The sequence below is a fragment of the Apteryx rowi genome, unplaced genomic scaffold, assembly GCF_003343035.1.
Source record: "Apteryx rowi isolate R43461 unplaced genomic scaffold, aptRow1 scaffold_554, whole genome shotgun sequence".
In the NCBI taxonomy this organism is placed as follows: Eukaryota; Metazoa; Chordata; class Aves; order Apterygiformes; family Apterygidae; genus Apteryx; species Apteryx rowi.
This window is the reverse complement of record NW_020450821.1, coordinates 21842-42494: the sequence shown is the minus strand read 5'-3', so window position 1 is coordinate 42494 and position 20653 is coordinate 21842. Positions and strand designations below refer to the sequence as shown.

The following is a 20653-nucleotide window of genomic DNA, read 5'->3' as shown; positions in this document are numbered from 1 at the left end:
GGGTTTGAAGTTTACCCTTTTCACAGATCCTGGCTGTGTCAGATACAGAACTTCCCATGTGGTCTTTTTTCCTCCGAGTTTGTTTGTAGCATCTGTCTAACTTGTCTGGCAACATTTCTAAATCMTGCTCCTGCCTCTGCTGAATGTGGAACGTCTGAATCCTTTAATGGCAGAAACATCAGTTCTGGACTTCTCTAGCAGCAGTATTCTCTTTCACCCTTGGATATTTTCTTGCAGAAACATTTATACAGCAATATGCATTGCACCATTTAAAATTGTTAATTGGAGATTGAATTACTTGTCAGCCTTTAAAAATGTAGTCCTCTCAGGTCAGAGATGAGGTGGTTAGCAGAGCCGAATGGATGAGCTATTGCATTCATTTTTTCTCAAGCCGAATGATCGTTGTCTGTAAGCTGGCTAGCCCTTCGGTGCCTTTTAACCTCTGCCACCCAGGCCGGTCTGCAGCTGCATGCGTGAAGCAAGCTGGCAGGATCTCTGATCGTTCCCAAGAGCACACGTGCAGAAGCAGGTTAGGGGACTAGCACCCAGCCTAGCATTAGCCCGGGAAGACGGGCTCTTAACGCCTCGGCTGAATCCTTCGTGCACTAGGGAACGTCGGGGAGTAGCTGGCTGTGCGTTTGGCTGTGGTTAAGTCAGGGTCTGATTTAGCGCCAGCGTGTGTATYGCCTCTCCCGGCTGCCGCACCCAGCACAGAGGCTTGAGTGCACGCGTGGGGACATGTATGTCATGCAGATGAAGGGAGCGAGCGCTCGTCAGGACAACTTTTAACTGCAGCTTGGGACTGCGGTGCCTCCACTGACGAGCACTGACAAGTAAATACTACGCTCGCTCGGTATTACAGAGGGATCTCATTGCACAGACCCTCACAGTGCTCTGCCACTTCACTGAAATGTCTGGAGCACTCGGGAAAAGGAACTGCATATTTATCTTGATCTCCAAAAAGGGATTTAAGGGCGAGAGCAGGCGGTATATTAGACTGTTTTCATTGCCTGTCAGCAGTGGTAAACCTGAGCTGTCTACAGTGTCTCTAGATAAGCAGCAGCAGAGGCCCATTTTGCATGTACATACGTTTGCATTAGTTTGTASATGGGGAGTTTAAATCCTCTTTATTTTTATTTTCCTCTGTGGAAAGCATTTAGCTAGGCTTGTGTCTGGCATCTGGAGGCCTGTGCTTTCCCTCTTCTTTGAACCTAAATCTATACTGCTGTCTTCTCTACCAGGCCTTTTCATGGCACAGATTTTCTTACAGAGGAAAATGAAGGTGTTTGAGCTTGGAAGGGAGACCCAACTTCTCTCTACACAACCACAGCGCTTGTAGTGACTTCTGAATTTTTGAGCTAGTTGCTTAACTCCTGTGGCTCGGTTTCTTCGGTAGGTAACCTCGAGTGACGCCTGTCTCGCAGGGAGTTGTGTGAGGATAGTCTGGTGCTTGTACGGTGCTGAGTTTTGTAAAGTGTCAGGTTACTGGGCCTTCTTTCCTCCAAAGGGAAATAAATCCAAAGTTAGCAAATTATAATGTTGTACCTTAGCATTTAGGCAATGCTTTATGTGGGCACGGAGGCTCCCTGGCCCCAGCCCTGATGAGCTGACATGGTGCAGGAAGGAAGCTCTTTGGTCCAGTTCAGCTGTGTAACCAGACCAACATTTTCTGTTTTCATATCATTTTAGCACCTTCTGTCAGCCAAAAAAGGGCAAATCCTGGGAGATGTGGAGTTTGGCTGTACTATGAGTGCAATGAGTTGCATCTCAGGCACTCGCTGTAGGCCATGGGTATTTTGCACCCATGCCAATAAAGCAGATCCGAGCRCAGCTTCCGTAAGAATTGAGTTGTCTTGGGCTCCACGCTGCTCCTGTCTTTGGATAGCCCTTTTTCCGAAAACTAGCCGCTATGGCTGTTTGGTGGGGGAGGGCAGGTTGCTTGTGTGTGTTTGAGGGGTTTTTTTAAGATCTAAATGAAGCAGGTATGTAATGCCCTCTGTCTGTTAGAAAGACTCAACCCATAAAAATAACAAACGGCGTGTATTTGCTAGAATGTCAAAGTTATGAGTTTATTTTGTAATGATGTGCTCCTGCCTTCATGAGGTAAACTGGCCGTGGCAGAGGTGTTATTAGTAATATGGACTCAGTGGAGCAGAAAGCCAAGTGACCGAGAGATCAGTGTATCAGTCAGTGAGAGGGCAAATGGAAAGAGACAGCAGGAGAATGAGAAAAGAGCTGCGGTGCCTGGGCTGAGATTAGAGATGGAGCCGTGCAAGAGAACTGAAAGTCCAGCAGTCAGAGTCTTATTCTTTCTAGTCCCTCTAAGGAGCTYGTGGGGCTTTGTCTTTGCTCTACCGGCCTTTCTGCGGTGCCTTGGGGTTCCCCCCGCCCCCATTAAGGGCTTAAATAGGACCACCCTACCCGTCGCCTTGCAATTTTGAATTAGTGAACTGAGCTCGGGTCAGAACTCCGGAGACTCGCTCACGTAAGGCTCCACCGCGGTTTAACGAAGGGCAAGTCATGTGACTGTCCTCTGCCTCGGTTTCCACGCTTGTAGCATTTCCCACGCTAAGATCGTACCCACACGCAGGGCTTGGAAAAGTCTGTTGTGAGGGGCTGCTCCATCCTTCAGTGTTCCCTCTTGCCGCAGGGATGGACTTGTACATACCTCCTTAGCCAGCACCTCCTTGCCACATCCCACCCTCTGACGGTTTTCCTGTTTTTCTTTTGAAAGGTGCTTGGACGGGAAGTTTATACCTCCAACAACCAGCTGGGCGGGATCCAGATAATGCACAACAACGGCGTGACGCACGGCACTGTGTGTGACGATTTTGAAGGAGTCTACACTATTCTGCAGTGGCTCTCCTACATGCCAAAGGTATTTTCTGGCCCTGCAGTAGTGCAAGGTGCCATTAGCTATTCTAGTCACTTCGTTCACAGTCAGGTTTTGGGGGGTGCATCTACCCCTGTGTATCTATCGGGTTTTTCTGTGCTTGTGTGGAGCAAAATGGTTTCGGCTTATGATTAAGGCTTTTAGGCATTATGGTATGGAAATGCACAAAGTGGCTCTTAGGGTGCTGGAGAAACTGGGACGAGGGGGAGTCTGGCACTGCCTTGTGTACCTTCACATCACCCCACTGGCATGCTCTCCTCACTAGTCTGGGCAGCAGGATTTTATATAAGCGGTGAATTGTCTCTGAAAAGATTCTGAAAGTTCTCCTCTGAGGCAGTAATTGGTAGGAGCTGATGTATATGTGTAAGCTCCTCTGCAGCCAGGAAGGCAGCAACGAGAACACACAGGTCACCTTCCTTCAGGAAAGAGTGCAGAGAATAGTCAGGTGGCCTGGTCACCTTTTAAAAATTAAATTGCAACCCTGGCTAATGTTGGCAATGCCTGAAGTTCAAGAGCAACTGAAGTACAATGCATGGCAGACGATGCCCCAGGAGGGTTGATGAGAGTGTAGACAGCTCCTTGAAACTTCATCCGAGCTCTTGCAAAGGCGCTGGGACCCCTTCAGTCACAGGATTGTGCAGTGTGCAGGAAAGATGACTCCAACCAGGTCCCATTAGATTTCTGATGTTTGGTGCAAAGCTGTATGGGAGAATTAATTCCTTCAATATTTTTCTTTTTTCCTTAGAGTGTGTACAGTCCTGTTCCTATCCTCAAAGTCAAGGATCCGATAGACAGAACCATAGAGTTTGTTCCTACAAAGACTCCCTATGATCCCCGCTGGATGCTGGCTGGACGCCCAAACCCAAGTACGTAGATCTTCAGTGGCCAAGACATGCAATAATGTGTCTTGTTTCAAGACTTCATCTGTCAAGGCTTTGTGTCTGTTAATATTTTGTCAGTGATGTGATTTTGGCATTTACCATTGATAGCACTCTGGTACGGTTGTATGCTCATGGCATAGTTAGAAAGTAAACTACATTAGCAAATGAGGCAGTTTCAAGTGGATCTGAGATCCTGCAAGAAGACAGAGGCTCAGGACAGTGCAGACTTCTCCCACAAGACCTTGTTCACACACACTTCCACGTGTGAATAACTCCATAGCTTCAGGAGAATGACAAGTGTGAATGAGAACAAAGAAGGAAGGATAAGAATGTAGCTGTGGCTTCTCTCTGTAAAATATGCTTAAGAGAAGATGGTGCATTTGGCAAACCAGCCTTTACAAAATGAAATTGATGGTGACCTGCAAGAGTCAAGTGAAAATTTGAAATGCTCAGAAGCAGTTGGGGTGGACCTAAGTCTTACTTTCAGAGTCAGCCAGGAGTTTGAGTGTCACTGACTTTCAGATGCATTTCAGTTCCTTTTGAGGTTGTTTTGGAAAAAGAGACTGGGAAGCACTTGGATCACTAAGTGATTCTGGAAATTCTGGAAATTGGTTCTTTTAATGAGGAGAATCAAAGAGAGCATGTGGGCCAAAATGCACAACTTGAATGGGAAGTTTGTGGCTGACCTTCCAGGAGACCTTGCTTGCTAACCCTATATACCTGGATTCTTTTTCTGTAATATTTCGAGGCTTGAATCAAGACCAGTGCATTTTGAGGCTTGAATCTGTCCTGTCTTGAGATTCTCTAGATCTTCTTCCAAACTTGGAATATTCCCTTCTGTGTTCTGTCACCAGCCTGTGAATGTTGTTAGTCTGAAAGAATAAAACCGGTTGGAATAGGAAGGAAGGTGTGAGGCCTGCAATCCAAATATAATTTAAGACCTTATAAAGCAATTAGTTTTAAAGATTTAAATATAAAATATAAAAACAGCTTGTAAATTCTGAGTGCTTGGGAACATTTACAATAATTAGTTATTTTTATAGATTTTTTTTTGGTGATGGTTTAGAGAAAAGTGTATCTACAAAAGCCCTTATCCTACAGGAATCACACAGTATTCCTGCAGATCTTGGAGAAAAATTATATTGGAAATATGGCAAACCATTGACCCCCACCCATGCTTCTGGGGTTGTGCAGCCTGTGTATGTACAAGTCGCAAACTGGGTGACCATTATGCCTGCTGTTATTAATGAGTTTGAGGGGCTAAAATGAGATTTGTGATAAACTAAGTTTTCTGTTTTTGGATAATATTTTTTCATCATCTCTCAAGTAATTCATCCAGCTGTCTGAGTGCAGCTAACACTGGCTTCCAAATCGAGTGACTTCAGATTTTAATTTAGTGGAAGCGTTAAAGAAAGCAGATGATTCCCTGTGATAAGTTAAAGCAGATATCTCCTAGGTGAAAAGTTAAAGCCATTTATTAGAGGAGATATTGCCGTGATATTCTTCAAACTGACGCCCGACACGAGGCCAGAATCTAAACGATCAGCTTTGGGCTCACGATAAAGAGATAATTTTGAAATGGATGGTCACATTTTACAGTGGGGCCACAGAGGCAGGGAATGTAGAACACAGTAATTACAAGTTTGGTCTTGATAAAACACTCTCCATCCTGTTTAAGTCAGCAGAGGTTAGCTTGCTTGGATCTCCACTTTTAATTGGTTTTGGACTTGGGTTTGCAGGAGCAGAGGTGCTTGTTCAGATTAAAGCATCCCTCAGAAGCTGTGTGCCGAGGGGTAAAGCTGGGAGAGTGTGTTTTCTTTTCTTTTATTCCCTGAAGCTTCATGAAGCTTCAGTGGAAAGCAGATGCCCACAGAGTGGCAGGTTTTGGAACTGTTGGGTGGGCAGAGTATCTCGATGCCTAGACTGCAGAAAGAGCTGTCTGTGAATCCTCCCTTTTACTCATCCCTCTCCGATCCAGCATCAGCAGTCAGCCCAAATGCAAGTTGTTTGTCATGCCCTTAGCTGTTCACTGGAGTAGGGTCCAAGCTGAAATACTGGAAAACCTCCTTGCCTTGGTCTTCCTGTCTGGAGACCAGAAACAGTGACATGGAGCCGCACTGATGGGACAGTGAGGCTTGACCTTGTCACAGTGGCCTTTGTGCACCCATGGAATGGAGAGAAACATACCATCATCTCCCACCCCACTGCCTGCAGGAGTCGTTTTCATCCCGAGAATTTTATTTGAAGGAACATATGAGGATTATTAGTCGACAGATCTGTTGTTTCATGCGAGGGTGGAGCGGGATTGTCAGTGTTTTGGAGTCTGTGATGCAGGAGGAGCCCTAAGTCTGGTACTGCATCGGCTTTATAAAGGACAAATAAGAGCAGTGCATAGTTAGCATGATCGAGGTGATCATGCCCTCGTATTTCGGGATCGAAGCTGATTGTCTGCAAGGCTCAGGAAGACTTTATTTCCCTTAGCACTGCACACTCATCGTGGTAATGCACTGTTAAGGAACAGGTTGATTTCCCTGAAGCATTGAGAAGTTTGTCTTCTCTGGGCAAGAGAACAGGTCTGATGAGTATATGGTCTGATCTGGCACGATGACTCTTAGAGCATGCTTTAGTTTAGGGAGAAATGCATCTTCTAGTGTCTTTTATAGAGCAAGCAGACTTTCATTATTGCAGTACTTTATTTCAGGTTTTCTAAGAGAATGTGTGGAACACTCTGATGTACTGTCTAGTTGTTAAATATCATAAAAACTTTTGTATTTTATTCCTGAATTTCTTCAGCATTCTTTTCCTTAAAGGAAAGATTAGCCAGAGTCAAGAGAAAATTGTGAGCTAAGTTTTAAAATAGAAATAGGCATTTTGAAAAATATCTTTAATGACTTTGCTGCCTTTTGACAAATGTTTGTAGTGTCTTGAAAAAAATGGAGTTATTTATTTTAAAGCATGCAAAGTCCCTCTGCTATCCGAACCCCATCGTTTAACAATAAATGATGCTTTTGCTGATAAATGACTGTCTTTATGCAGACTAGCAAATGAAATAAGACATGATGGCTGAAGGCAGACAAATGCTCAGCTGTCTAATGTTCCCTTGTATTATAATCTGTTTAAAAATAAATAAATAAAAAGACAGTGCCAAGTTCTCCAGTTGGCATCTTGTAACAAATTTCAATTCCTCTTTTTATATTCTATTTTTTCTTCTTCCTTCCCTCCCATCTCCCTCTTCTGATATTTTCTTTTTTTTCCCCTCCCCTTTAGGTCTAAAAGGCCAGTGGCTAAGTGGTTTCTTTGACAATGGCTCATTCCTGGAGATCATGCAGCCCTGGGCACAGACAGTTGTGGTTGGTAGAGCCAGGTAAATTCTCAGAGGATTTTAGACCTTTGTAGAAATCAAGTTGTCATTGATGGTTTGCATTTTTTCTAGAACCTCCTTTTGAAATGGTTGGCTATAGGTAAAAATAAGTCATTACTTCAATAGGACACTTCTTTACCACAGGAAAGAAGCATGGACTGATCATTTCTCCTGTTTTGCTTGGGGGTGACAGCTTTAACCTGCACAAAAGCCAAAAAGAGAGGTACTGTCAAAAATTATGGCAGACAATATGTGGTCCCTTAGCTACATGGTACCATAGTGAGGCCTTCTTGTGGCTCTGACTTAATTCAGGGTAGGTTATGCAGTTTACTGTTTTGCAATCACATTTGGCTTGCAAGAAAAGTTCACCTAAAACTAGAAAAAGTTGCAAGAAACTCTGCACAGAGAGGAACTTCACGTTGAGATTTGCATGGAATAGCTCGCAGCATTTTTCAAACTAGCACCTGCCACACCTGATCTTAGTTGTCTTCCATGGCACAGAGACAAGCAGCTTCAGAAGCTGGTGGTGCTCTCCTCCTCCCAGGGGCATCGCTTCCCCGTACCTTGCTGCAAAGTGGCACCTGCTCAGGATTCTGCAACACTCCCCATTGGTTTGAGATTTACATCCCTGCCTTGACAATATTTGCAGTGTTGGTCGTTCTCAGAGTCTCAGGTCCATGAACTCTCAGAGCTGGCAGGAAGCAGAAGCCTGGAGACAGAAACTTGCATTTTGGCAGAATGCAAATCAGAGCTGGGCTCAGAATCTCTCAATCCCCACTTCATTTAGTGATTTGGGGGGAGTGGGTAGATTTTTTTTTCTTTTTTAGCTTTTGCCGGAAAAGAAGGCATGGTGAATTTCCTGATCTGGTTGTCTGCTTCCTCTCAGAATAAAGCCATTATGAAAGAGTGCATTTATCTCCCATGTGTTCGAGCTGCCCAGTGCTGCATGCTTATCCTTTGTCACTCCTCCTTCAGAGCACTGCCATCTCTTCTCTCAAGACAGGGCTTCATGCTCTTGCCTCCAGCAGACTCCCAGCTCCTAATAGATGTCAGCATTTTTGGCTAATTGGCAGCCTTTTCTTTTTTTGTTAACAAGTGAGAGGGGAGAAAAAAGGCTCAAGTGCCAGAACGGCATCCTCGAGGACCCAGGTGTTATACCTCATGTGATAAGGTCATGCCCATGAATGACAGATGTTCTTCCTGGAAGAAGTCTACGTAAAAGAAAGATATCCTGTCTGCAGATGCTTCACATCCCATGCTCCCGACATCATAGTGGCACCAATCCAGAGCCATATTATCTGGTGATGCTTACAATGTTTTGGAAGTCCTGTGGCCATCCCTGGAGTCTGGCTCTATCAGCCTCTAATTTAACCAAATCGGTGACTCAAGGACTGACCACAGTACCAGGATATTCGAGGTGATGCTGTCTTCGGTTACCAGAGCATTCAGCAGGAGGCAGGACAAGGCACCGCTGTTTCTGAAGCACATGGCACAACAGGGGTAGCCAACTGAGCTCGACCAGTGTAGCCATGAGTCAGTGCTGTTCCTTATCTCCATTGCAATGACAACACAAGTGGCCCCAGAATATTTGGCACTGAAAGCTCCCATTTCTCATTTAGGCTCTTAAAAGCCATAGCTCTACACAGTCCTCCTAAATGAGGGTCAAAGAGCCAGAGGTCATGCTGTGAAATAGCAAAGCATATGACATTCGCTAGAGCTCATCTGCAGCGTCTCAGGGAATTGTGTCCATTCTGGACATCTCTAAAAGGCCAGCGGGAGCTCTGCTAATATGTTAATGAAATGCTGCATAATTTGTGAATGAGGCTTCCAGATATGAGGCTGTGTTCTGTGAAATGTTCCTCTGTTGCTTTTCTCCTAAGACTTTTCAGGGTCTTTAATGGGTTTGGAGCTTCCTTTGGAGTCTCCTGGAGTGCAGTGTGATAAGGAGATACATACTCTTTTCTTCAAATTAAGTATCGGGGCAGAAGGCACAAACTAATCAGTCTGTCCTTAATACAGAGCGACGTGATAGCATGCAGACCGTACAGGCCTGGCTAGGGACGAGCTGCTCCTGTGCCGAAGGGGCAGTCGCAGGGGAGCAGCATGTGCAGGGACATCTCAGCTCCCTCTTCTAGGGGAGCTGCTCCTCTCTGACCAGCGCTGGTCCCAGGGGTCTGAGAGCTGGTGCCCTGGAAGAGCCTTTCCACTCTGAATATTTTCTGACCTTTTTACACTGTTGAGAGGAGCCTAAGTTACCTACCGACTCAGCTACTCGTTGTTGCATTTGACCTTGGGATGTCCTGTGGTCTCTTGATATACTTCAGTATTTTTATCTGACATCTGTAACACTTCTCTAAAGTTTTATCTTGCAAAGTACTATAATCGTTTAAAGGAGTTTAGGTTAGGGAGTATACCAGGCAAAAAAAAAAAAAATCCTTGATTTAGCAAAGCTGGAATGTCTTTGTTGAGGCCTATGCTCAGCTTGACTTTTCATTCCTTTTTTCTGACAAATTCCAAGTTGCTCTGGACTCTCACATACACGTATATATAATACAAATGAAACCGACTTCTTTCAAAAGCAGTGGCATTTTGAAAAAACAAATATGAATGTATTCTTCTGGGATTGTTACTGTAAGTGCTGCCAAAACTCATCTTTTGTATGTATGTTTGGAATATGTGTGCTGTTGGCTGTAAATTGTCTTTTATTATTCTATGGCAACTTGTCCAGGGACACACTATAAAACAAGATGTAGCATCTTCATGTGCTAGCCTGATAAAATTTATATGAAGTATAATGGAAAACAGAAGTTGTTTTGAGCTGTTTTCAAGTTCAATAAATAACTGTAATACTTGGATAAAGATGTTCTTTATTAGGTCACATGGGCCCTAATATAGAAGTTATAAGTTACCGATTTAAGACGGCTTCTGCAATTACGGGTTTCTAGGCAGACTCTTAATCATAGTGAATGGGAATATTTTCAACCCCCTAGTGCACATAGGCCCTGTCACTTCTCCTGCCTGCAGCGCGTGTCATCCAGCTGGTGGTGGCTGAGGAGAGAGGTGGCTCTGCTGGGACTCCCTTGCTTGGAGGAAGCCGTTGTCACCACAGCCAAGATGCCTTTTGTTTAAGGGAGGTGTTAGACGCCGTGGAAAGTGAGGCTGAACGTCGCTGGGACCTGGCTCCCTGCCCGTCCTCACGCCCCTGCACCCTGCCACCCTTGCAGGCATGCTGCAGCAGAAGGTGTAGGGAGGGGGCACACAGATAAACCCAAAGCTTTTGTCCATCCTTCACCCTGACCACTTGGGAGGGGGGATTTTTGTAAGCCGGAGAGGTTTAGGGTGGCTGAGACGCACAGCATTGCTTCGGCGTGCAGCCTGTGGATGTATCTGACCAGCTGACAGTGCTTGTGAAAATAGGACCTGGGAAGCCCTGGGTCCTTGGCTTTATCTTTCGTGGTTAGGGCTGCAGCGTGAAAATCTGTGTGGTGGCAGGCACAGTGATGGAGATGTAGCCATATTGTTGCGCTAAATTTGGGCTTTGGTTTATTCTATTTGATTTTTAGTGAGGTATGTGTTAGTTTTTAGAACTAGATTTTGCTCTGAGAACTATAAATTGGACTCTGAAATTATCCAGCCACATGCCTAAACTCTTCAGAAAGGCCAGAATGTTTCTTCCTCCATTTACTTGCATTATTTGTCTCTTTTGAGTATTTGCGGGATTGGAAAAAATGTCTATTTTTTTGACAGTAAAAAATGTGGATTTTGTTTTCCCTCCTATATTATCAGGCTGGGAGGAATACCTGTAGGAGTAGTTGCTGTAGAAACAAGAACAGTAGAACTAACTATCCCTGCTGATCCTGCAAACCTGGACTCTGAGGCCAAGGTAGGTTGAATGTGTTTGGTTGTTTGTCCTCCACAAATATCTCTTTGAAAAGCGCATATGTTTTGATGGGAATTTTTTGTCCCAAATGTGGGACAAAAAATACAGCCATTCCTTGGTTGGGTGCTAATGCATGGCAGTTGTTGGGACAAGTGAATAGAYGGTTGTGTTGGCCATTTGTGCAGGAGACACTTCCTCAGTAGTCCTACTTCTGTTGTGACTGAAGTGGGATGCTAAGGCTAATGCAGGGCCTGGGGACCAGGAGATCTGGCAAGCAAAAATCAATTCCGTGTTCTCTTGCTGTGGCTGTATTATCTCATACTATTGCTGCTTTGACATTTTACTTTTCCCCTGCCTGCATTCACCACTCCAGCCCTACATCATCTCCTCTCCTTGTTTTTCTCCACATACCCTTTTCTCTCTCTTCTTCTCCTTCACCTTCTTACAGCAGTCATTGTATTGGGCTTCTCACACCATCGCTATTCCTTTTCTTAGCTAAATCAGTGGCAAAAGTCCTATAGATGTTGGTGTCAGAAGCATTGTCCAGATTTTTCCGTCGCCAAGCAGATCCTAAGCATTTCATGAGCTGCGCTCCTCCTTGTTGGCTCCACATTGCAGCTCTTGCTGCATCCATTTCTGTATTTTTATGCTAACTCTTTATGTTAACAATGTTCCAAGTCTTAACAATCTTTTTCATTCCCAACAGATAATCCAGCAGGCTGGTCAGGTGTGGTTCCCTGACTCTGCCTTTAAGACCGCCCAGGCTATCAAGGACTTTAACAGAGAAGGGCTGCCTCTGATGGTCTTTGCTAATTGGAGAGGCTTCTCCGGTGGAATGAAAGGTAACTGTCAACTTGGATACCCTTTAGTTAGTGCTGTCGTGGAGAGTAGCTGGGCTTCTCCTAGTCAGGGCGCTGCTGCTGTTTCCCACAGTGGCACAGTCAAGAGCACTAGCGCTACTGGTTTGGTGCCCTGAAGTGTCTCTTCGGGAGCAGCCTGGCACTCAAGGAGAGCAGTGGGAGCACATGGCAGGGACCGAAGCAGGTCGTTTCTTTGGGCAGCAGCTGGCTATTAGATTGGCTTAACTGGGGGGTCAGCTTGTACCCACAAATTTGTGTAGTGGATCTGCTTCACCCATCTATGCTGTAGTCAGCATCCAGCTTCCCTCTTCCACAGCAAGTTTAGAAATGCTGATATGGGGGTACTTTTCTAGGCCTACCGGAGTGTTCGGACATGTCAGCCCTCTGAAATCACAGCAGTGCTCTGCACCGTCATGCCAAAAGTCCAGTTGTGCTTGCCAGCCGGAGGAAAGGGATGCTCTGTGCTGCAGCAGTTGTGGTGACRAGGGGTTTCGTTCCTCTCCTCCCCATTCGTATCTTCTCCTTAATAGGCACGCAGCAGGAATAACAGAATATGCAGAGTGCAAATCTGACATGAAGTTCTTTTCAGAATAAGTAACACGACTGGGTTTTTTTACATGTACCCTCATATATGGGTTACAGGAACTAGCCAGATCAGCTGCAATAAAAACAAGTAATTGGATTTTAACAATGGTTTAGTTTCTAACAAAATTTACAGCTGCCAACCTGGGCTAATTAAGCGCTAATCTCGGGAAGCCCCTTCTGCTTGGAAAGCTTTATGTCCTTCTGCCTCAGCTTAAAATCGAGGCTGGATAAGCCAACAGTACTGCATATCCCAAATGTATGGGCATATTCTGTCAAGTGGAAACATTGCCTCACTGATAATTTTTCACACTAATATTGTCATATCAAGGACTGTCTCCCAGTTGACTCTTTTGGTGGTAGTGGTTGTTCATATGAAGTGAACAGTTATAAAACTGCTCAGTTCTCAGTTAATATACCAGCAGTTAGGTTTTTGTACCACATATTGCTACTTTGAATTTTGTGAAGTGCCAAGAATGTGAGATGGATACTATAAAATTTAAGTAAAAGATTACAGCCTTTTACCTGCATGTGGCACTTAACCAGCACTGAAGTTATAGATCCACTAACGCAACAAAAGTTCCTGCTCTGGAAGGCCTGGCATTATGACGAAGGATGTGTTGTTCTGTTGTCTCGTTAGTGGGATACAAAAAAATGCTATTCAGTTTGCCAAATGCTCAAGGAAGAGGGCACAATGAGGATTCTTTCCYCTAGAAAATACCTGTTACCTTTCAGGATGATTTCTGGTCTCTGCTCTGCTGCTGGCCTCCCTTTGTGCCTTGCTTTCCATGCTGCACAGCTTCCTGGGGAAGGAATTAATGAATGAACGCTGGGTAAAGATACAGAATTACTTTGCCTTACTATCTTGTGAAATCTGTCCGCTTTGCCAGTGCCCTTTCTTAGGAGTATTCCTCAGAAGCAAATTTTCGCTTGGAATTTGGGACCAGGAGTCCAGAGTAGGAAAGATACTGTGAAAATGCTAATATTTGTGTTGCGTAGCCCACGTAGGGCACCCCAGCTTGGAGGAGGAGGAGGGCGAGGGCTCAGTCACAGGAAGGAAGAGCAGAGCCATTGCAGTTTGCGTGTTGGTCCGTGCATTTTCTGCCTCCTGTTTTGTGCTGAAGGGCCTGCACAGCAAGCGCTGGTCTCTCTTGACAGTCTCTGCGTTCCTTGGGGAGTTGTTTGCAGTTTTGGTGTCGATGCTGGTTGGGGATTATGCAGGGAGGGAAAATAAACAATTATGCCACCCCTCAGTGCACACAAACACACTGCCAGGAGCCGACTGCACTGTGGGTAAAATGACTCCAAAATTGTGTGTAATGAGTAGGAAAAGATTAGAGACAGCTCTTGCTATGCTGAAAATTGACATTAGTGGAGGAGGGGAAGAGAGGAAAAAAAACCCTCTTTACTAGTCGGCCTAGGAGGTCTAATTCAAGCAGTAAAATAAATAAATAAATAACATAAATAAAGGCATATCACAGTGGTATTGGTGGTTTCCCCAATGAGCTCTATCTGGCCGGAAGGCTATTCAGCATAATGCAAAATTAAATTATAAAAACTGGCTTGAATATTTAGATGGAGGAGCCATTTGGAAGTGGTTTATTTAGGCGAACCGGCAGTGACCCACAACGGGGGGACATCAAGCGTGAAATTTACTGGAAATTAGCACCAGGGTCTTGGACTCGGCATGAATAGTTTGATAGCATGCAAATTCCCGCGACATTAAACTGCGGCGCTGCTTGTGCTACAGGGTCACTCGCAGTTGGTTTTTCATGTTTTACTTATTATTTTTTCCTGGGACAGGTTGTAAATAACAATAAAAAAATTTAAACCCGAATGAAAAGGCTATTTTAAATCTCTGATTACCTGGCTGCTGAATGACGGTGTCGCTGGCATGTAACGGTTTACGAGGTGCGTTATGTGTCTGCAGCCAGCCTGAGCCTGGTGTTTACCTTCAGGTGCTATCTGATAATCCAGCCAAGCTGATGAGATCTGTTCCAGCTTTGGACGTTCAGGGCACGCTGCCCGACACTACGGAAATGCAAAAAGCTGTCTGCAGCCTTTCTAGCATGCTTGATGCATCCGACTGCCAATATTTACCCACACGGTGTAATGATAACAGCTTCCAGCAGATTTCACGTCTGCGTCTAGTAGAAGCTGGTGCACGCTGCAGCCGGGCGGGCAGCCCCAGAGTGGGAAAGTGTGGTGCAAACTCTGTCTGTCCTTCTGAATAACAAACAATGCTCTTCTTCCTGGAGGACATTTATAGCATTTCTGTGTAGCAAGTAGCTTATTATGCTGAACTTTAAATTAATACAGGACTGAAATTTGGTCCAGAAATATCATATTTAATTTTATTTTTTCCAATTGCAGCATAAGTGCCTTTGAAAAAAATAGTTGTGCAGAGAACCTACTCTTTCTATATGATGTGTGTTGTTCTTAGCCACACGGTGATGGTGGCACAGTAAGTGTGTTAGCTACAGTAATAGCAGTTTCTAGAGTCTGCACCCTACCCAGGCGCTAGGGCTGCACAGACAAGCCGAGCCCAGAGCAGTGGGCACCGTTAAAACCTGGCATCATTTACCACCTGCAGCAGTTAAGTTTGAGGCACTGTTTTCCATTCTAAGAGTGGAGAAAACAGCAAAACTACAAATAAGAGGTAATTATCACAGTCTGGCAAATGTTTCATAGCTTCACACTCAAATACAATATTAATGTAAATCAGGGGTGTTGCGTGTTCTAGTTATTAGGCATGGGGGCTAAGAGGCAGGTCTTTGGTCGTCTTTGCAGTATTTTTATGATCTTCCCCAATTCTGCCCTTCTATTTTACCTCTTAAAAATAAAAGTACTTTACCAGTGCCCACTGTGCTAAAGTGGTAAATTCGAAAAGTTGAGGTGAATGGAGGAAAACATGCTGCAAAAGAGCAGAGTCGTTAGTACTAGGGGCAGAGTTTTGGAGCGCTGTTCTGGGCGTTGTGAACAAGCCTGGTTGCCCTGGGCTTGTCCTGGGAGCTCAGCAGCCCCATGGCTGGACCTGGACCTGGACCTGGACCTGTGCGTGGGACCACGCGACTCTGCGGTGCCGACAGTCCGTTTGAGCCTCTCTTCCTTCCTCAGCCAAAAGTCTCTGTTAATGGGAGTTTTTGCCTTAAGGAAGGGGTAAATCCTCTACAGCAGAATAGTTTACAGCCATATCTGGAACTAGCAAGGTGCAATTGGAGTCTGTTCCCAAAGACTGCAGAAGCGGGTCCAGTCACCTCAGAGGAGGTTTTGAGCCTGCAAGAGAAGCCAGAAGTCAGTATAAATCCATATATAAAATATTAAGCTAAGCCTGCTGGGGGGTTCCAGGAAAAGCAAATGCTGTATTGCGTGATCCCAAAAAGAATAATTGTGTACAGAAGCGCCTAGTGGCGAAGTTCATGCTTCTGGAGAGCTTAAAAGTCTCATCTTGAAAGTGTTCCAGTCACAGTAATAGTTCCCCAACCTTGCTGATGCCAGGCTTGGTAAGCCCAGAAAGATGCTGGGAACAGAAGGCATTAAGTTTCTCTTAGTTTCTCTGCTCTTCCTCCCTCTCCCTTGTTCAAACAAGTAGTGCTTTTCTTATTCTACACCTAACCTGAGTAAAATATATACCCTTGGCAGGAGTGAAAAATGTATTGCTAATTATGCAATTATTTTATTATGTAGCACTAGTAAAAAATGTCTAGTAAAGAATTAATTCAGTTAAAATAATTTGAATCAAGCAATTATTTTCTTAACACTAGAATTAGCTGAAAGTACTTCAAGTGGTTTATTACTAGCACTACATAATAAAATAATTGTGTAATTAGTAATAAATTTGTCACCCCTTTTGAGGTCTTTTTCTTGCTCAGGACAATGAAATGAAAAGGTTGGAGTTTTGTTTGGTTCTTAGTCCCCTCTGTCTCTAGCAGAATTTATGTTTATTCACAGTTACAGGAAATGGATTGTTCTTCTCATCAGCATCTGAGGTTTCTTAAAGAATATGAAACTCCTTTTCTTGGGTACTTGGATAATGACCTTGCAAATGAACTGGAGAGAGCAAATCAGTACCTGTGGTACTAATACACACACACATGAGTATATACATATATATATATATATGTATTTATGTGTATGTATATACATGTATATACGTGTGAGTGTGTATGTGTGTATTTCCCATTGAGTTAGGTGCTTAACTAAGTTCATGTCAATGCTTAACATTAAACTGGGGGTTAAATGCTGTGGGGACCTTGGCTGGAGTCTCTTTCTGCCCTAGAGATGATGGTGCTCTCAGATGATGTAAGGATTTTAGATGAGTAAATGGATATGTGTCAGTCTCTTTTGTTTTGATGCTTCTATATATAATCGTGTGTAACAAAATATATATATTTGAGTCTGCCTGTTTCCATTACAAACTATATCCATTAGAAACTATATCATCTCATATTAATTCTTTTTGTCCTCCTTTTTTTCCTCTTTTATTTAAGTCACCTTTAGGACTGGTCTTTTCAATGTACTGTCTTTACATGGTGGAATTATTCTTATTAATTTTAAGCAAAATGCCTTAAATTGTAATGCAAGAAGAGGAAAAGAATTCTTTTTCATATATGAACCCTCTCCACATACAAATTTTTATCAAGATGTGCTAAAAGTCTACTGCCTTTCAGTGTGCCATGCACATTACATGGATCTCAATAGAGATCCACAGTAATAAGTGTGAAATTGGGCAGATGCACTTATGTTAAGTTCACAGATATCTGGCCTAAATTTCTGAATTGCTGAAATACTCATTGGCTTGACTGAGAAGGTAGGCAATAGATCATCTCAAGGACTCCTTGTAAGACTGGCTTAGGTGAACTGAGGGCTCTACAGGTCATATTTTGTGAATGGATTTGGTTACACTGGAAGTAATCAAACCGTATTTCCCAAGTGGAGGTCCTGAATCCGGAGCCAAACTGTTGTGAGAACATCTGCTTTCTCAGTCCATCTAGCTCTGCGCGTGTCCAGAAGATGCCAGCTGGAGCGCGGGATGGTAGCAGGAGGATGTGTTCAGAAGAGACGAATGATTTTTTTTTTCCCCCAGATTGACCAAGCTTGGTGGGGCTGAGGCACTGAGATGATGTGACTTCAGCTGCTGTGTCCTTTTTCTGCAGACATGTATGACCAAGTGCTGAAGTTTGGCGCCTACATTGTGGACGGCCTGAGAGAGTATCATCAACCAGTGCTTATTTATATCCCACCGCAAGCAGAGCTGAGAGGAGGATCCTGGGCTGTGATTGATCCTACCATTAATCCTCGTCACATGGAGATGTACGCAGACCGAGAGAGCAGGTACAGCAGCTTTCTTCTCCCTCCATAACCACCTGCTTTGAGGCATAATTACCTGGCTGAGTGGGAAGCTTGCAGTTAAGAGTATGGCAGGGGTTGACCACTTTCCAGTTGTACCTAGTGTGTCAGAGGAGTTTGTTGTTTAGTGATCGCAGCTAGGATGCTTGGGGTATTTTCCTGACTGTGGCCATTCTGTACCAGCCTCTGTGAAGCTGCATTAACTAACCTTTGTAAAGCACAGTGAGATGTTGGTGCGCAGAATTTTCTTTGGTTCTGGTATTTGCACACACTGCTTCATGCTTGGAAATGAGTGCCTTTGTATATGGTTTTGCAAATTAAATAAGTGTATAAATAAGTGTGCACTTTAAAATACCTGGGAATTGTACTATCTGTTGGGTAGGCAGTTGGGTAGTTTCACTTTTTTCTAAAATACAGCTTGCGTAAGTGAACTTCTAGTTACTGGTGGTTCAGTGAATAAAACTACAGACAAACTCTTGGAAGCAGGGGTTTTTAATAATATTTTAAAGAATCTCAAAAATATAAAGATACTGAATTATTTGGAGGGAAACAACAGCCCTGCCTGGGCTTATCTGTAGTAGATAGAAGCAGCTTGAACTAGAAGGACAGTATGCAATAGTCTTATCAGGGGAATTTTGCTTGAAATAGGCAGGAGGAGGAGGATGTAGCTATGAGTTTATGTTACAGAAATGAGCAGCAAAGCACTTCAAGTACTAGAGAAAACCTAACCAATGTTAGATTCCTGTTTTTAATGCATTTGATCCAGCCAGCCATGTGATATGAAAATAACCAGGCAAATGGGAAACAAACTAGCATCTGATGGTGAAAATAGCTTTATTTTGTCAGTGTGACCCCTCAGTACGCAGTTCTGTAGATGTGTCTGTGTGATCTCCTCGCAGAAGTGGGGGCAGCTGAAACAGATCTTCGAGCTTTCCTCTTCTCCCTAGTATCTTCTGCAGCTTCAGTGTCACATTTTGTTAGAGATGGACGAGCCTCCAGAGCTCTGCCTTTCCTGTAGGCTCTCAACCTTAGACATTTTCCTCACCCACGTAACTAATTTGCTGCTGTGTGCCCCATGTTCTGATGCAGAAGACGTGGCATCATTTCAGTGTATGCCCAGGCTGCAGCTTGCCTGCTGCGTGGCACGTGGAAGGAGGACCCACCACCACCACTTCCCCCTGCCCCGGAGCAGCTGCCCAAGAATTTTGCCCTGCGAGATGGCAGCGACTGGGAGGGTGCCGTGATGGGGCCTGGATGGACATTGCCCTTCCCCTTCCCAGCTGAATTTTTGCTTCTGTCCCCACTCGAAAGCAGTGAGGCAGACAGCAGTGCTGTCTGTTGGCCCCCGGGGTTTCCTGCGTAACCAGCCTTGGAACAAACGCTTTGTCTGGTCGGTGCTTCCTGGAAGTCGGAAGAGTTCTTGCTGTTCTTCTCCCACTTTGAAACATGGAGCCTGCTTGCTTCAGACAGTCGGGCACAATGCGAGCAGGACTTCGTCAAACTTCCTCCCTATGCGTTTTGTGAGATGCATGCAGGAGCAACAGCGCTTTATTCCCCCCCAGACACAGACACAGAGACAGAGACAGACAGACACACACACACACACACCCCCTCTGCCTTAGCTCCCTGGGCTGCCCGAAGCGTGAGCTTGCCCCTTTGACATCTCAAGCCCAGCTTCCCGCCCTGTAAGACATGAGGAAGGACAGGCTGTAGTTCGACGAGCTGCCGTTGGGCTCTGCTGGAGTTGATCTCCAGTAGCCAAGGAAAGAATTTGTTTTGCCAAATGTGTCATGATGTCCCCAAGTGCTGTTACGGATTTGTAATGACTCTCATTGCTCTCGCTGTCCCATAACCTTCAGCACTGACCTTCCTCTTCTTCTCTTACTCCCACCTTCACCGTTAAAGCCTGAAGGGATTTTATTTACCGAGCCTAAGTTTCAAATCACACGTTCCTCTATCTTTGGCCTGGGAAGTGGGCAGGATCTCTAATGAAAATGGTTGGTTAATTGGTTTGTTTCATAAAGCTTGCAACCATTTGAAAGGGCTCTTGGGTCACGGCTTGAAAGAGCCTGCCTAAGGTATTGCTTGCACCAGCCTGTATTACCTGTATTAGTGGATAGACATGTTTCTGTGAAGCCTCATGTGCATTTATGGCATTGGATAAATAATAGCTAAGAATCTTTCTTTTTTGTTCTTTCTCTTTGTTTTGTCTCCCTCCCTCCACCCCTTTTCTCTTCTCTTCTTTTTTCTACATACTTTCTAGATAACATTGAACCATTCCATTTTGTGTTTCCCCTTGTCTGATGACCTGAAAGTGCCTTTCTTTTCTCTTTTCCCGTCACTGATCAGAGGAGGAATCCTGGAACCAGAGGGGACAGTAGAAATCAAATTCCGCAGGAAAGATTTGGTGAAGACAATGAGGCGAGTGGACCCCATCTACATGCATCTGGCGGAGCGACTAGGTATGTCTGCACTTGGGTGCTGGCGGATCAATGATCCGTTCAGCTGATAGCTAATGAATGTGTTTATAGACCTTAAAAATGGGCACTGAGGCATTTTATCAAATGCATGATAATTTTTATTTACTGTCATCTAAGCTGGGAAGAAAACCAGATGAGACAAGCTGCATGTATGTATGTGTGAGAGATGATACCCATGTGCGTAGAGCATACCCAGTGTGTGTGTAATGTATGGAGCGTCTTTTTGAACCAATTATTTTTCTTCTTTTAAGTTGATTCAGCCTTACAACAGACACTCCCCACAGCTGCTTAACCCTGATTTCCTTCTCAGCAATTGCCTAGATCCCTAAAACCTCCTGGGCCAAACCGTTAGCTGGTGTCAGCTGGC

The 20653-nt window shown here is 44.5% G+C and overlaps 1 protein-coding gene across 8 annotated transcripts in view; it reads left to right on the top strand.

Moving 5' to 3' along the window:
* Positions 1-20653, top strand: part of ACACA (acetyl-CoA carboxylase alpha) — a 148388-nt gene that overhangs the window by 108386 nt on the left and 19349 nt on the right. For 6 of the 8 annotated variants that reach the window (XM_026081554.1, XM_026081553.1, XM_026081552.1 and 3 more), the window contains 7 exons: positions 2735-2878; positions 3639-3759; positions 7042-7138; positions 10922-11018; positions 11722-11857; positions 17614-17791; positions 20156-20268. In XM_026081554.1, coding sequence (XP_025937339.1) covers positions 2735-2878; positions 3639-3759; positions 7042-7138; positions 10922-11018; positions 11722-11857; positions 17614-17791; positions 20156-20268 — 886 coding nt within the window. Of the gene's footprint in view, positions 1-2734; positions 2879-3638; positions 3760-7041; positions 7139-10921; positions 11019-11721; positions 11858-17613; positions 17792-20069; positions 20269-20653 lie in introns of those variants that run through there. The other 2 variants (XM_026081555.1, XM_026081556.1) reach the window with 2 other exon arrangements.